At 34.7% G+C, this 16,533-nt stretch overlaps 1 protein-coding gene across 2 annotated transcripts; it reads right to left on the bottom strand.

The window, feature by feature from the left end:
• Nucleotides 1–4,990: 4,990 nt before the first annotated feature.
• LOC132179031 (uncharacterized) lies at nt 4,991–10,535 on the bottom strand. Of its 2 annotated transcripts, none has more exons than XM_059591647.1 (7): nt 10,094–10,535; nt 9,655–9,788; nt 9,344–9,396; nt 8,695–9,248; nt 8,506–8,586; nt 7,101–7,163; nt 4,991–5,250 (listed from the first exon to the last, which is right to left on the bottom strand). In XM_059591647.1, the coding sequence occupies exons 1-7, from the start codon at nt 10,142–10,144 to the stop codon at nt 5,194–5,196; spliced, it is 993 nt and encodes a 330-aa protein (XP_059447630.1). In that variant the 5' UTR covers nt 10,145–10,535; the 3' UTR covers nt 4,991–5,193. The 2 variants fall into 2 exon arrangements, with proteins under 2 accessions (XP_059447630.1, XP_059447631.1); XM_059591648.1 differs by having other exon boundaries at nt 9,347–9,396; nt 10,094–10,533.
• Between the last annotated feature and the right edge of the window lie 5,998 nt (nt 10,536–16,533).

Genomic DNA, 16,533 nt, shown 5'->3' with positions numbered 1-16,533 from the left:
CCGGTTTCCGGTTTCCCGGTTTCCCGGTTTTCCGGTCCCGGTTCCGGTTTCCCGGTTTTTTTTGACACCCCTATCCATAACTACAAAAGTTGAACGAAACAAATGAGTGAAGGCATGGGTCTTCTTTATGGCGCACCTATCGCGCGCAGGAGCCAGGAAGGCATGCTGTGGATTACTGTTTTTCTCTTTCTTTTTTTAAATTATTCTACGCTACAGTAACAGTTAGGTGCATACTCGTGTCCTGTATCAGTAGATGAGGATTCTCTTTAGGAAAAATTATAGGAGACCGGAAAGAGAGATTCTTGCCTGAGCAGAAGGCCCATATAAGAGACTTCGAGGAAAATTCTTGCCGGAGTAAGTAGGCCTCGTCGGAGCTCTCTCATAGCCCCTCCCCCCCCCCTCCTGGACTTCCAGAGGCCGAAAAACTGCATGCAAATCTACAAACTAATATATTGTAAGGTCACGAACAAAATATATATATATATTATATGTCACTCTTTCCTTTTGGTTTTGCAGTTATGCTTTAAATTTAATTTGACTTAAAAAAAAAAACATCTATGAGCATTCCCTTCTTAACGCTCTCTAGTTAGGTGGTGGCCTTAAGAGCATTTACATTCGGCTCAGCAAAAATTTAGCTAATATATATATATATATTTTAGCAATCAATTTTTTCAAAAGTACCTACATCTGACTCAGTATTTTAACTATCAACTTTTAATAATTTAATTAAAATTTACTATTTATTATTTTTTTATGTAATTTTACGAGAGAGATGAGAGATGATGAAATGATTTTTTTTATTAATAAAATTATAGATTGTTGAGTTGTTGAGCATTATAGCTAACTCTTGGCTAGTTTGCTGAGCCGGATGGAGAGTGATTTTAACACTATGACTTGAACCGAATGTGAATGCTCTAAGAAAGAAAAATGATATATAGAGAGTATTTGAATGCCTGGAACTCACTCAATCCTCAAAAAGCTACCCAAGAGCAATCCATCTCTCCACTCATTAGTTTTGTTAAAATAAATTTTGATATGATAATTCATTACTCTTTTTCTCAGGCCACTGCTATAGAAAAAATTGGCCAACTCGAGCCCTCGATTGGTGAAGCGAAAGCGGTTCTTATGGGTTGGTTAGAACTATTACGTTAATATTATAAAATAACTATAAGATAGAAATTAATATGGTGACAGATCTTGGTTTAGACGATATTTGGTAGTCAAATATGTCATCTTAATCAGCATGACAGCATCATGCCCTTAATTGAAGAATTGCCGCAAGCAATCACTAAAGATATATATATCCACTTCTCTTAACATAAAGTTTTCGTCTTGAAATGTTAGGAAAAGTCAGCCGTAGTGCCTACTCCGGTGCACCAGATGGGCCACTTCTTCCCTCTTTCCCGCTTTGTACCTCCTTGAGCATCAGGATCAATGATTGTATCAAATCCTAAAAATTTAATTACCTTATTTGTATCTTCTTCATTTATCATACTTACGAGACATTTTTATTGTAAATTAATCAAGTTAATAAAAGTTTAATCTAGCTTTTTGGGCTTTTTCCTAAATATCAAACACCGAATCACCACAAAATTCTATCTTTTTTTTTTAATTTACTTCTACTATTCTGAATTCTCCATTATTTTATACTTTACATATATTTTTTTGTTAAAAAATAAATAAATCAAAGAAATTTATGTGCCATTCACTTTAGCATTTGAAATAATGAGTAGTTTACGTGACAAAGTTTACCACCTCATGTTCTCAATGCTGACTAATAGACATTGTTTTATCGAGGAAAAAAAAAAAAGAAGATGAAAAAGAGTGAGTAGGGAGATAATAGATTAATCCTATATGATGCCCAATCCAATCCTGTCACGGTGGTGAGTGCGGAAGGCACTTTAAAAATTCATATTGCTAGTGGAACAATATATACAATACATGCCACCCGTCAACCATCATATACTTACGAAAATTTGAAAGCAATTAACATAAGGAAAACACCAACCGAATATATATATATATATATAGAGAGAGAGAGAGAGAGAGAGAGGAAAAAAAATAATGAAAAAATCCAATATGACAAGGACAAATTTGTAGTACAAGATTGACCAAACCAAATTCATACTGCCTCAGAGAATAAAATACTAAGCTCACTTTGCAGATACCAATGGTAGCTCATATTTGTGAAGAAAATTCCTTCTTCAACGGGGAGCCTTGCCCAAGCTTGTCGACTATAATTTTACAAGGTATTCGGTGATTAGAGATTGCAATAGTAGATTGTATTAAAGTATTAATTAAATAATTAAATTAATATTGTTTTATTAGTTTAAGTTTTTAAAATAAGTAGTTATCTAACTTTATATTAATCACTTTAATGTAAATTGTGCTGCAATTATTGTACTTAGGGGTGAAAAGACGGTTTTTATTAACCGCCTTATAACCGCTAACCATACTAACCACTAACCGCTAACCGCTTGTTTAAAATATAATATATATTTTTTTATTATAAATATAATATATAATATTATTATTATTATTATTATTATTATTATATATTAACTTGAAACAACGTCGTTTCAGTCATCTTAGGTCATATTATTAGGAAAACTTATTCTTTCTCTTCGACGCAGCCTCCTTCTTCTCATTGAGATGCCTCCTTCTCTTTCAGTTTCATGCCGACGCAGCCTTCATCTCCACTCTCCCTTGAACTCGAGCATTTCTCTTTTGATTTCACGCTGACGCAGCCTCATCGCCACTCTTCCTCGAACTATAGCATGAATTCGAGATAGTGAGATACCTCGTTCCATTTCTCAAGCACGATTTTTTTTTTGCTGATTAATCTATTGAAAAAGCTTTAAAAGATTGGTTTTTTTTGGGTCTCTGGTTTTTTTGCTAAAAAGCTTGATCAATTTGTTTGCAAGCTTTGTTGAAAGCAAGAAGGTCATTTATCTGCTAACCGCTAACTGGGCGGTTAATTGCTTAGCGGTTAGCGGTTTTAGCCACTAACCGCTAACCGTCTTTTCATCCCCACTTGTACTACTGCTTTACTCCTAAAGTAGGCAGGACGGGACGAGAGGGGTCAACCCCCTTCAAAATAAAATTTTTTTTAAAAAAGGTTTTTAAGCCTTTAAATTTGTTTTAAAAACATAAAATAAATAAAGTGTTTTTTTTTTTTTTTTTTTTACTTTGGCCCCTATATATATATTAACTACAATTTGATTCCTTTAAAGTTAAATTTATAATTTCGTCCCGCGCCGATTGTTGATTGCTTGCTAACCCTAGTTTGGGCAGCATCAAGGAAAGTTGTTGGTTAAAGCTTTAATTACGGTATCAACAAAGAGAAGAGGATAAAGTGTGTTAAGCCATCGTATATGAACTAGTAGCGCCTTTGCAGCTTGCAAGAATCTTTATGTAGAGTAGGTGAGTCTATACTTGATCCAAGTGTAAGCTAAGTCTGCCAAAACTTATCTTCCATGTCATCGTACAGGCGACGTTTTGAGACATCAAGGCGACAAAGATTCCTTCATCTTTTTCTTCTCTTTTCTCTTAAGAAAAAAAAAAAAGTGGGCGACAATGATTCTCCAAGGAAAATCCCATGGGAATCTCTAGCACGGTTTGTTGTTGTTTGCTCTATGGGGTTTTGGGGGAGGTTTGTGGAGTGTTACCAGTTTTGTGCTCCTTGTTGGATCTTTTGGTTGTCTTTTTTGGCAAACCATCTCATACCACCTTTATTATTGGTGGTCTATTTTCTTGGTCTTCGGGCCAAAAAATTATAGGGTCACATCATTCATTTAATGTATTTCTTCTTTTTAATGTTCTATTATGGTGGTTTAGAAATTTTTTTGTTGTAGTTTGTAGTTTCGTCCTTATGTACTTACCAAAAAAATATATGAGCACACGACAGGCAGGACTTAATAGAAGGGGGTGATTTCCCTTTTTTGATTCTTTGTTTATGGTTGATTGTCAACAATAAACAACGAAGAATTGCATTACACGAAAATAACACCATCACAAAAAGCACCATAGAGCCATATATTAATTAATAATAGAAGACAAAACCCTTTTAGAAGCAAATGAATGATTCTATCTAATTTGTAACTTAACAAACACTTGAACCCCACATTCAATGTTTGGAGACAGGAAGCGTAGCATCCGTAGAACTATAATCACCGCAACAAACTCAATTAGCCAATGGCTAGCTTTTCCCGTTCTCCTTTCTTATAATTTTCCAGATTTTCCTTGTGGGCTGCTGAGCCTCGTTCCAAATTCCATTCACACCCCTCTTCATTCGCTCTCCTATTATAAACAATTGATAAAGTTCTTTACAAGCTAGGAAGACATTGGACAACAAATTATCTTATTTTCTAACAACTATCCTACAATAGCCTACAATGCTATTGTGACAATTCGAGTTAACCCTTGAATATTCTACACTACTATCCCATTATGTTGAAATGAAACTGCCAACACACTATTATTTTTATTTTTATTTTCTTTTAATAATAATAGATTAACAATGATACCCCAGTATGGTAAAATAGTATATGACATTACTCTTAAAAAAACTCATAAATTGTTTAGTTACTAAGTGGCAGCTCAATTGGCTAGGAACTCCTCCTTATAAATTAAAAGTCACTAATTCGAATCCCCCTCATCTTTCCCTTGTGCGGACATACAAAAAAAAAATTAATAGGCCCCGGGGAGGAGGCTTACCGCTTACTCACCTTTCTTCAAAGGAAAATGTAAATGTGTTGGGAAAAGACTTCACTCCTTTGGCAGGCGTTAGCCAGCTAAGAGGCAAGCATACCTAGAGGCGCCGGATCTCTGACGATACCACAAACGATATAGTACTTGAACAGCCTCTCCTGCAATTCATGTGGGAATTTGCAATGATCACGATTCACGACCCAAGCACGAAAATGTCTAATCAATTGAATCACACGACAGCGGAGTGGCAATTAGGAATGGGAAAAAATAAAAATAAAACTATATCCCAAATTTTCTCACCAAGATCTATTAATACTAATTAACACTGTTCTATGAGTGCCAAAAATGTGAGAACTGATTCATGGACCGCTTTCAAACCCAATTTGAGTTGCACAATATTCATTACATGAAAAATATTTCTGATAGTTCCTCCCATCACAAAAACAGAGGAATCCAACTAATCTTGCTTCAAAAGTGTAACCATCATGGTTGCCGCTTTGATCGAGGCATAAGAGCAAGAATTATCTTTTTTCTAGGCCCCTGCAATTCAAACAACGTTTATAAGAAACACAGAATGTGATGATGGCTATGACTAAGGAAACAACATATTTATGACACACAAGCATGGCGAGAGGAGTATCCATAGTCAGGCAGCTAGTAGCTACTTGTATACTTCTTCCACTTTAACAGGCTACAACTTCCCCGAGAAACTATGAAAACCGCATGCAAAGCAAAGAATTGAACAAGGCTAACAAAGAACGACCAGCACACAGAGAAGCAACTTGCAAATTTTATCTAAATCACAACTTACATGCAAACTTTCCACGAGTATGGTTGATAGAGAACTACACAACTAGGTCTTGTATTGGTAGACTCCGGTTCAATAAATTTTTTATGTTTCAGAATCTTTTTTAATGTTCACAAAACTGTTTCAAAAGTTGATCTACACACAAAGACATCCATAACAGACTTAAAAAGAATCTCATAAGGAGCTCATCGACAAAGAAGAGATCAGAGCATCTTCTTCACATAGCATTTAGAAAAAGACGACGAGAAAAAAAAAAAAGAAAAAGGAAAAAATACAGAAAGAGAAAAAAAATCATATTGTATAATCATTTTAATACGGAACAAGAACATCTGGCTCATCAATGTTCTTGTGATACAATTGACTTCTTTGGCATCTAAATCTAAGTTTTCATTTTAAGACATAATCATTGCTGGACAATGGGCCATCTCTAGCATGGGTTGCAGACTGGTAGTACACTCAGCTTTACCGGGATAATGCCTCAAAACAACAAATCAGCCAATTTCTCTGCTTTTGATTTAAATTATATAAAAATTTGGAGATTTCTCTTGTTTCTCAGTGCACGGTGACTATTGACATTTGCCATCATAATGCCATACATATTACCTCAAACTTTATGTTCTTAGTGCACTTATTAGAACAAAAGCAGCTTTCTGATTGCTTCTTCTTCTTCTTTTTTTATTCCAAATGAGGGAAAAAGAAACATGGCACCACATTCAATGTGGACTTGAGATGAAAATGAATATAATTTGGTCAGGTTACAAATTCCTACAGAAATTGTCCATGAATGGAGTGATCCCCAAAGAAATAAGGTAGCATCCACATATGATCCAAAATATTAAACTGGCAGGTTCTCAAGTTGACCTCCAGAATTTTTTTTCTTATAAGTAATTTCCAAAACATTGTATATAAATTCAGATAACTATTGGATAATTTAAACATGCTTCTAAATATTCTACTGAATTTAAGCTTCACTAAAAATCTGAATATCTGCAAAGCAGAGAATTACAGGTTGATGTTTAACTACATACATATGAAACATAAGTTAAAGTGGAAACTACAATTACCCCCCTCAAACTGACAGCCAAATTGCATTGTCCCTCAAACTTTAAAAAGTCACCCAAACTACTAACCCCTTTCACTTAGTCCCCCACCATTAGGATTTTCTGTTAATTTGGGTGACAAATGCTTGAAATGTCCATTATACCCGAAGTGAAATGCATAAATATACAAATATACCCTTAAATAAAAAATAAAAAATAATTCTCTGTAGTTACCAACCCACAGCCAGCCACTGTGGGTCTTGTCTCCTCCATGGAGAACCATGGTTGGGTCTCCACTTTCAAGGAGACCCATGGCTGGCCGTGGGTCTCCACGACGTTTTCTTTTTTAATCTAATGCAGGGGTATTATTGTCATTTTCAGGTCACGTGTCTATTTTCCGTCTGATTTAACCAAAAACCTAACTGAGGGGCTAGTAGCTTTGGGGGGTCAAAGTTTGGGAACGTTGCAATTTTTGGGGCGGGTAAGTGTAGTTTCCCTAAGTTAAATAATTATCAAAAAGCAAAGAAAGAAAAGAAAAGTACCATAGGGATCCCCAGTTCTTTCAAGTCATTTTCTCCCATCTGCTTCAATGCAGCCATATCCACCTGAATATTATGAAGTCAACTTTATCAGTATCAGTATCAGATGAATAAAAAAGAAGCTAGTAAACAACTATCTTGTTCAAATCATAATATTTTAGAACCCAAAAAACATTTAAAGTTCTAATTACTCATTTCCAAATCCAATAGAAATTACCAATTTCAGATCAAACTATGGTTGCAGGCTACAGTACTCATAAGTCAAAGAACCATTAATCTCATCTCCATAGACAGATTAATATACAGCATATAAAAAAACTTAGAGATGCAGATATACATTTCAGAGGTCTAGGTAAATAACCTTTCATCTCATTCAGAAGCATTTCCATGCAACAGTGATGCATACTGGATGCGTCTCAAAACAATTTGATACAATTGTGTGACTTTACAGTTTTATTTTGAAAAAATAAACATCAACATAAGATTGTTAAAAGAAAGTCCGTGTCTCAATTACCTCATCACAGCAATCTACAATTGAACAGTTTCTCTATAATAGACAAACAGGAAAGAGTATGTCTGCTAGATTTGTTCCCCCTAACTTAGCTGCAATTTACGTTTTTAGCAAATGAAATGTGAAAAAATAACGCATACCTTTAGCTTTGATTACATTTTGTAGTATAAAAGATTCAATTCTTTTAGTGACCACTATAGTAACTCTGTTACTCCATTTGGAATTATGCATATGGGTGTGTAGCTGGGGGATTTAAGTAACATGCGACTGAAACCAAACACCATAATCAGGATAAACAAATTAATATGAGTACAAGCATTTAGAATTGACTAGCTGCGAACCAAACCTAAACCATCTAACCTTTTATTCAAAAAGAACAGAATTACTGATTATACAATTTGAGATAATATACACAATAGTTGGATAAGTGCCTGTAGAGGCCAAGTCAACATAAAGAAAGCCTTGGGTTATTGAATCCGTTATTCTAGTCCACCAATAATGTCAGGCTTTGAAAATCAAGGATTTATTAGATGCTGGAGGCACTCAAAAACATACAGAGAATAGACAAAATCCTGCATACTGTTGGAAACCCATTGATGGAAATTAATTAAAAAAAAAAAAAATATACCATAATAAATACTGTAGACAAACACAATGCGCAATCACTTCACAATATCTAACAATATTTAAAACATTCAGTATAATTTGCTAGCTGGAGAGTACAAACTAAGGCGTGATATTTACATGGACATCTAGTGCAACAACCAAATCCTTTTCTTTTTCATAGGTAACACCATAGATCTTACAAAATTTTAAAGAGTTCTTATCCATGATTCAGGACATTAAAAGGATTTGAGATATTTAACAAATTAAGTGAACAAAGATCAAATAACATACTTCCTCAGCCTTGAAGAGAATAGCATACTTTCCCAATCCCAGTGACTGTAACAAGCCATCAACAGTTTGCTGCTCATCACCCTACATAATAACCCACCAATAACAACGTTCAGAACATGCATGAAAGTTGCTAAAGATCAGACACATAACACTCCATGATCCAGAAGCAGCTAAAATAAGTAGCAGTACCGCGTATGGAATTTTTTGTACAATTCCAGTTGGTGGAGGTAGTTGTCCAAGAGGGGGCAGTGGCTTGGCAGGTGCGGGAGGTGCATGTTTGGCCACAAAAGTTGCAGTACTCATAGGTCCTGAAGTATCAAAAACATCTTTTCTCATATATGGAACCGATCTTACATCATCATGTGTCCTGTTCAATGGCCTTCTTTGTAGTTCTTCCATGTTCCTGGGTGGGGAGAGACCCCTAGAAGTACCTATACCTCGAGCTCTATCAGGTGATCTTCGTCTCAAATGATCCAAAGTCCACGTAGAATAAGAACCTCTCATTGAGCTCATCACAGGCAAATCATCCACACTTCTTGTAGAAGGAATTCGGCCCAAGAAACCTGTGTCCTTCGGTTCCAGCAGGCTATGCCTTGAATCAACATTAGTTACTGGGGGCCGAACAGACTTTGACAACTTCTCACGTAGGTCAACACGCTTCTGATCACCATCGCTCTGAGCTCGTCTAGATGCATTTTTTTGCATGAGTTTAAATCGGAGGTCATCTCTACCAATGTGCACATCTTTTTTTTTTTTTTTTAATGGAAGGGACATTAGTAATTGGAAAACTAGTACAGAACAACAGAAATGCAATGAGATTGCTTCAAAGTAAACTTACTACCATTTAAACCATTAGCACTCAAATCCAGCATCCTAATATCTCCTCTTTGTCTGCAAATGGAAATTAATAGACATAAGCTCTTATCCAAGAAATTTAATTTTGCGAAGAAGGTTGAAAACACCATTTGCACACAAAGCTTATACATCAAAGACACGATTATAGTGATGCAGTGATACAATGCATAAGTGCCCAAACGAATTGTGTGCTTGCTGAAAGTTCCAAACAGTACAATAATCCAAGAGGAAACAGAAAATTAGCAGAAAAGAGGGTCACCACAACAGAAAGATAAAAAGGAAAGCAAGACGCACCGTTTGTTGTCGAGTTTGTTGCCATGTAACACTGAACTATCTACATTACTTCCTAATCTATCTCTTACGGACCGCTTAGTCCCAGCCACAGGCCGAGAATCAGCATCTGATACTTGACCAGACCTCTTTACTACCTGTATAACGATGGGTACAGTTAGTGAAAGTACAAGTAATTTCCTCTGCTTTACGTTGCTTTTGTTTCCCAATAGATTTGAAAATAAAAAATAAAAAACGAAAATAAAGATATATAGGTCACTTTTTTTCTTCATTTTCTCCGAAACCAAACAGACAGAAGCAAGAATTTCTCCATTCAACTAAAATTTCGAAACACAAAATAACAAAAATATTCAAGTAAAACTTCAAACAACAAATTAAAGAAAAACAACTTTTGGTGTTAATAAAATTAAACTGAAAAAAAAAAAAAAAAAACCCTAGATACCTGGCCACTACGCCCGAGAGTAATGGTGACTCGTCCCGAAGCTTCGGCCATATTGCAAAACCGAAACCCTAGATAATCAATTAACTAATCTGGCTCCAACAACACATGCAATGAAATAGTACACGAAGCATCCCTGCCTTTGAGCAAACGACAAAAACCCTAATCTCACTGCAAACACTAGCTCGCTGGAATCGAAAGATTGCCCTCTTTTTTTCTTTTTCCGAGAAAATGGAAATAATTTTGAGAGCAAAGAATATGCTGACTCGCAAACACGGTTAGAAAGCGAGAATCTGGTTATGGTTTTGGTTTTGGGCAGAAAAGAGAACAGGGAGGACTCGAGGGCCGCACTGTTGCTGCGGAATATCAAAGTGCGGACTTCATCTAGATTGTCTGGATGGACCTGATCAGATTGAATAAGGGACGTTGGATTAGTTGACAGCCCCGCAGTTCATTTTTTCAAGGCAAGTCAAATATACTTTTTATGGAAAATGCTCATTTTAGCAGCTCTCTACTTTTATATCGTAGGATTGTGATGCGGGAAAAACAATTAAATAGACTCATTTATTATTCAATTACAAAATACATATGATTTTTATAATTCCAAAAAACTAAACTATTTCATGTTTTCCCTTTTGTATCATATTAGTTTTTTCACTAAACTTCTCGACCTTTTTCTTTCAAATATTATTCAATATTTCAAGACTAATTCTTTACCACTAATCAGCATATTATCTCATAATGCCAACTTTGTTGTACACATTACTAATTGGACACTTCTCGCTTTGTGTTTATAAACATTTTCCTTTTTTCTTTTTTTCTTTTTTCTCTCTTATTTATTTGCATTAAAAGTGGCAATGATTCTCCTTTATAAGTCTCATCTCTTAATTTTTCTTAATTGGATAAGAAAAAATAGAATGACGGAGACTGCGACACGTGCACCTGAGTGAATATGCACTCACGGGGCGGAGAACGTTAATAGAAGTGGCGGAGGCAGCAGGATCAAGGCGGTTTTTGTGCAGAATAAAAAAAAAAAAAACTATCTCAAAATCATAGAAATGGGCTTTAGACTACCTGAAGCAACATAAAGGTTGAAAAGCCAGAAATCAGGGGCAGCCATGGGCTGGGCTCGGCCAGATTCTGTGCACTTCAACACCGTAAATGACATTTGTAATGCCCATTGGACTTCTGGGGTAGACAAACCCAGTAAAAGAAGAAGAATAAAAAACAAAACAAAACGTTTTTCGGGCAAGACAAATTTTAGAATGGAAGAATCCATTACGTTGTAGTTTAATGGTATTTCTTTTCTTTGTAAAAAGAAAGGAGGTCTAAGAATATTAGCATCCACTTTTATTTATTTATTTTTCAAATTTTGAAGAAAAATTCGACTTTTTATATTTTAAGGACTTACTTTTGAAAAGCACTCCAAATCACATTCTCTCTTCCCATTCTCCATTGAATTAAAATATCCATTCTTATTCTTCAAACACTCTAGAATCTACATTCCACTTTTTCTCATTTTTTAAAAGAATGTTCATTCTCATTCAAATATCCATTAAATTCCACCGAAGAATGCTATAGTGGTTTTTCCTCTCTCTCTCTCTCTCTCTCTCTCTATATATATATATATATATATGAAGAACTACTGCAACATTTTATCAAAAATGAAAAATGATAAAGAACCGGACGCAAATGCATTTTAGGATGCGATTAGCTATGATTTGAAGAAAAAAAAAACATTTTGAAGAATTGGATGTTGTTAGAATATAAATTAAATGTTGTTAAATTAATCTATTTTTATCAACTTAAACTTTTTAGATAATTAATAATTTAATATGGTATCAGATAGTTTAAATATTATTTCTATCATTAATTTCTCATTTTAATTAAATATTTTACGTACTGAGCTTCATCTATTAAGAGAGAGTTTGAGCACACACGTGAGATGGAGTGTTCGAAATAATAATTAAATACATCACTTCTTATTGAACTTAAACTTTTTGGATAAATAATAATTTAATAAATATATTGATGCTCTAACGTTTGATCTACAATAAGTGTGGAAGTTGGAAACATTTTTTTCGGAAAAAGGGGCTATTAGTATTTTCAAAAAAAAAAAAAAAAAAATCTTCTGAGTGTGGAAGAGTTAATAGAGGGGACAAGCATCTCCCCTCCTTTTCCCTTATTTATATAGGGAAAAAAACGAAGCAGGCCATTCTAGTTGTTTTCCCCTGTCAGTACTCCCAAGTTTGGTGATTGTTTTCTTCATCATTTACTGACAGCCAGAATATAGAAGGGATATAATTTTCCATTGTCGCTCTTTGTTGATATCATGATACGAGACACGTAGTACAACCTTATTAATGTGGTCCTCTGTTGTATTCAACATATAGACACAACTATACTACTGTGCTCGTCGGGAATCATAAAGATGTATATGTTATACAAAAACAATTTCAGCCCTATGAAGAAAACCTTGTACAAAACGCCCTTTTTTCGTGCATGTTCTAATGAGGAAAGTTTAGTTCGAATTTGATAAGCTCCCTCCTCCATAATTCAATTCAACAAGATGCCTCTTGGCGAGAGAGAGAGAGAGAGAGAGAGAGAGAGAGAGAATTTCACAAGCTCAATATGCATTCAGAATGGAGGATTACTTGGGGTTGCAAAAGAAAAAAAAAATACAAGCTAGTTAAGAAAAATAGAGGAACATTATGTAAGGCAGATCGATGATAATGCTAATGTTCTATATAGTATCCAATTTGGGAGTCAAATGGCCAAAAATTAAAAATAAAAATATATAATAGATGGGGCATCACGAACATGAGCTTGCAATTTGGAGTGCAGACGTGCAGTATTAAAGAAATTAATTAATATAATTGTTTCAATTATAAGGAAACAAAAATTCTACATGTGTGCACGTACGCTAATTTTTCTGATCGGCATATGTGGGGAGAGCTTGATCCAAGTGGGTTAATGCTTTCATCATTAATTGAATATGTAGGTGAAGATCTTCAAATATAATTTGTTTAAGTATAAACATTCCAGTATAAAAAAAAGATTAAGTCACATATTAGAGATATAGCACAAGTATTAATTAAAAAAAATAATAATAATAAATTCGGCCCAAACTCATAAGCACTTTTGAATTTGACAGTATTATAATTAACATGTTATATTATAACTTCGTTAGCTAGAAGATTTACTAAGGTGTCAATCTTTCTAACACAAATTTTAGAAACACACACACACACACACACACATATATATATATATATATATATATATATATATGGTTTGGAATATTTGATATTTTGCCATGGGAATGTTCATTGAACTGACAACAGCTTGACAAGTATATGCACAGTTAAGTACATATATAATCTCTATCGTCTCACATTTTATGTACGTGCACGTATATACAAATGTGCATCATTGTAGATATTTTGTGTGAGAACCTCGAGTACTGCATATGTATTTGACTAAAACCAGAGATCAAAACTGTAGTAAACATAACAAAAATGCATCTAAATTCATTAGGAAAATTCTCTTGGTGCTTAATCATTGCATCTTCTCCAAGGATGTGGTGATTGTTGGAGTCCAGGAAGCAACTAATTACTCCACAGACAGTACTGTTTGTGAAGCTGCAACCCTAAGGAACTTTAAGAATGAATTTTAATTGTAGATCGACGATAGAGAAAATAGATCACTAGATTGAGGTGCATTAATTAAGCAGCATGCACGAAGAAGAAAGAAAGGACTATAGTTAATTTCATGTCCCTCGAGAAAACCAAATTCCGTCCAGTCAGAACTCAAAAGTGTCCTAAAAGCAATAGCAAAACCAAAAAAAAAAAAAGGATCAAGTCCAACCACCTTAATTACCACGAATTATTCTCTTGTGCAACCTGTTAAGGATATAGAATTAGAATTTCAGATGTTCAGAAAAATAATGTGTACGTAAATTTGACATGTGGAAATATGCACCAGAATCATAAAAATTCTATCTGCTCACACAAGGGGCTGAGCTGGAAGAGGTTTCAAGAAGATCATCTGAGTAATTACTCACATGCATATTATCATAATTACCATTATCATTGTTCTTGCTGACATGGGTAGAAGTAACAGCCGGCGCTATCATCATCATCATCAACATATATATATATATATATATATATATATATAGGATCTAGAGGAGTCAAACCCAAAAGAATAATGAACCCTAACTGAAGGAAAGTAGCAGAGTAATTGATGGATCTGGTTACGTAGCAGAGAAATCAAATATGCATCACACAATTAAACTGTTCATCATAATCTCAGCTTGAACAACATTTATTACCATACATACATATAGAAATCCAGATCTACGTCAAACAGTTTTCTGAAATTTGCATAATTAAACACAGCTTCAAACATAGTAAACAATATTAATTATCTACCTGAAAATCTCACATCACATGCGTAATATATAAGATGGAAAAAAACAAAAGAAATTAAACCACATAAGGATAATAGCTCTTAAACAATTAATTGTACTCTGGATTTGTAAACAATCGGACCATAACGCTTCAATTCCCCGAGAGAAGAGAAGAAAGTAGCATCGAAGCCTAGAAGACCCTTCATTCAAAACAGACTAGGGCTTCTTCTTCTTGAGTGAACCGGCCATCTTCATCTTCTAACCCTCTCTTTTCTTCTTTCTCTTTCTTCTAGGTCTGATCTTCGAGCAGGATGATGGTGGGTTTGGTGAGCTGGGTGGGTAGTAAAGGATGAGGTGGTGCTGCTGATGATGATGAAAGTGAGGGACTAATGATGAAGTGAAGAGGCGAGAGGACATGATGATTGCTGCAGCTTGTGAGTTTTTTTTTTTTTTTTTTGTTGGCGTTGAAGGAAGAGATGAAATTCCCAAGTGTTGGAGTGCTAATTCACACTCAATATTACTCCTCTCTCACATGCCATAATTATCATGAAGCCACCATTATATTGTCTTTTTCTCTCTCCTAACCCCCAAGAACCCCTAAGCGCTTCTTGTATAGTAAAGAGAGAGAAAGAGAGAGAAAGAGAGAGAGAGAGATGGGATCTGCTGTGATCACCCTTTTCTCCAACATAAAATGAGGCTGTCTATAACTTGTCAAAGGGGGGGAAAAATTGATAGTACTAGGTACTTCCTCTGGGGCATGGTTATTGTAACCAGCTGTAGAATGACTGCAATAATATCTTCATTTTTTTCTCCTAGTAACACTGTTCTTCCTCTCCTCTGTAGACCATTCGAAAAGTATTAATTATTAAATTACATACAATACTTTACTCTTGTCGTTTTAGTTTTGAAAGTTGTGGTTGTCTTAAAAGTTATATTAATTAGTGGTTGCTCCTCAAATTATCAGCTCATTTGTATTTACACCCATGAATTATGATTTACTGCAACTTGTATTCTTAAACTACTACTAATTTATTCTACGTAACACCTTAAGTTACATTTGACTGTTAAATGTGGATTGAAAATGCTCCGGATCCGGGTGATATAGTCTATGGGTATAAATGTAAATCGGGTATTAATTATGAGGCAAAGTCTGATTAACCCTATGCCTCTGCAACAACTATAACGGTTTCGTCACAACTAACAGAACTCAAGGTGTTACTTATAAATAAATTATATAGGTGATGAGAACGAGTTACAGTGAATCATAATTGATGAGTATAAATACAAATTAACTATTACTTTGGAAGGACAAAGAGTGAATTTACCCTAAAAGTTAATTAAGGGTCGGTCGAAGACCCTCATGAACTTGTTTAACATTCCATATATTATATATAGTGCATGAATTGCTTCAAGAGGATATGAAGAGGTCATCCAAAACATAATAAAGTTTAATTCGTTACAATAAATGAAAATAATCATTCATTACAGCAAGTATAAGCAAGCTTAATTATATATCTATCTATCATATATATGTTGATTGCAATGGCATAACATATTGATTATGACAATGTAGATGAAGATAAGTTGATGATAGTGATTAGCAAAAATGATGCAATGATTACGTGGTGAATTAAGTACTTCAGATGCACCAACAAGTGATGAGCAGCTAGCTTGACTTTTTGGTTTTGGCTAATTATTTCAATGGGAAAATATTATCCCAGATCCAACTTCTAGATAGCTAGACATTCTTCCACCATGAAATGCTGCTTCTGACCTTAATTTATATATGCAGATTATCATTTTTGAGATAACTCCTCTTGCATCCTTAAACACTGTAGGGTTATCACAAGCATTAAGCCTTCATAGTTGATATATTACATTTGTCACATGCACCCTAGTCATAGGCTTTACCTTGCCTCTCATGCATCCAAAATTTCATACGGAGTTTTCATAATGTTTGGCACATGCATTGGATTCTAGCACTTGCTCATGCCACTGAACTTCGCTACCAAAACTTTGAAATAATTTATGC

The sequence above is a fragment of the Corylus avellana genome, chromosome ca4, assembly GCF_901000735.1.
Source record: "Corylus avellana chromosome ca4, CavTom2PMs-1.0".
Lineage (NCBI taxonomy): Eukaryota > Viridiplantae > Streptophyta > Magnoliopsida > Fagales > Betulaceae > Corylus > Corylus avellana.
Note: the sequence above shows the minus strand (reverse complement) of the source record. Positions and strands in the feature narration are given on the sequence as shown.

Bases quoted from the DNA above. Each gene is read 5' to 3' on its own strand.
- LOC132179031 (XM_059591647.1), bottom strand. From the start codon at position 10,144: ATGGCCGAAGCTTCGGGACGAGTCACCATTACTCTCGGGCGTAGTGGC. The intron at 9,789-10,093 runs GTATCTAGGGTT...ATCGTTATACAG, and splicing joins CTCTCGGGCGTAGTGGCCAG to GTAGTAAAGAGGTCTGGTCA. The intron at 5,251-7,100 runs GTACTTTTCTTT...TTTGAATTGCAG, and splicing joins AAGAACTGGGGATCCCTATG to GGGCCTAGAAAAAAGATAAT.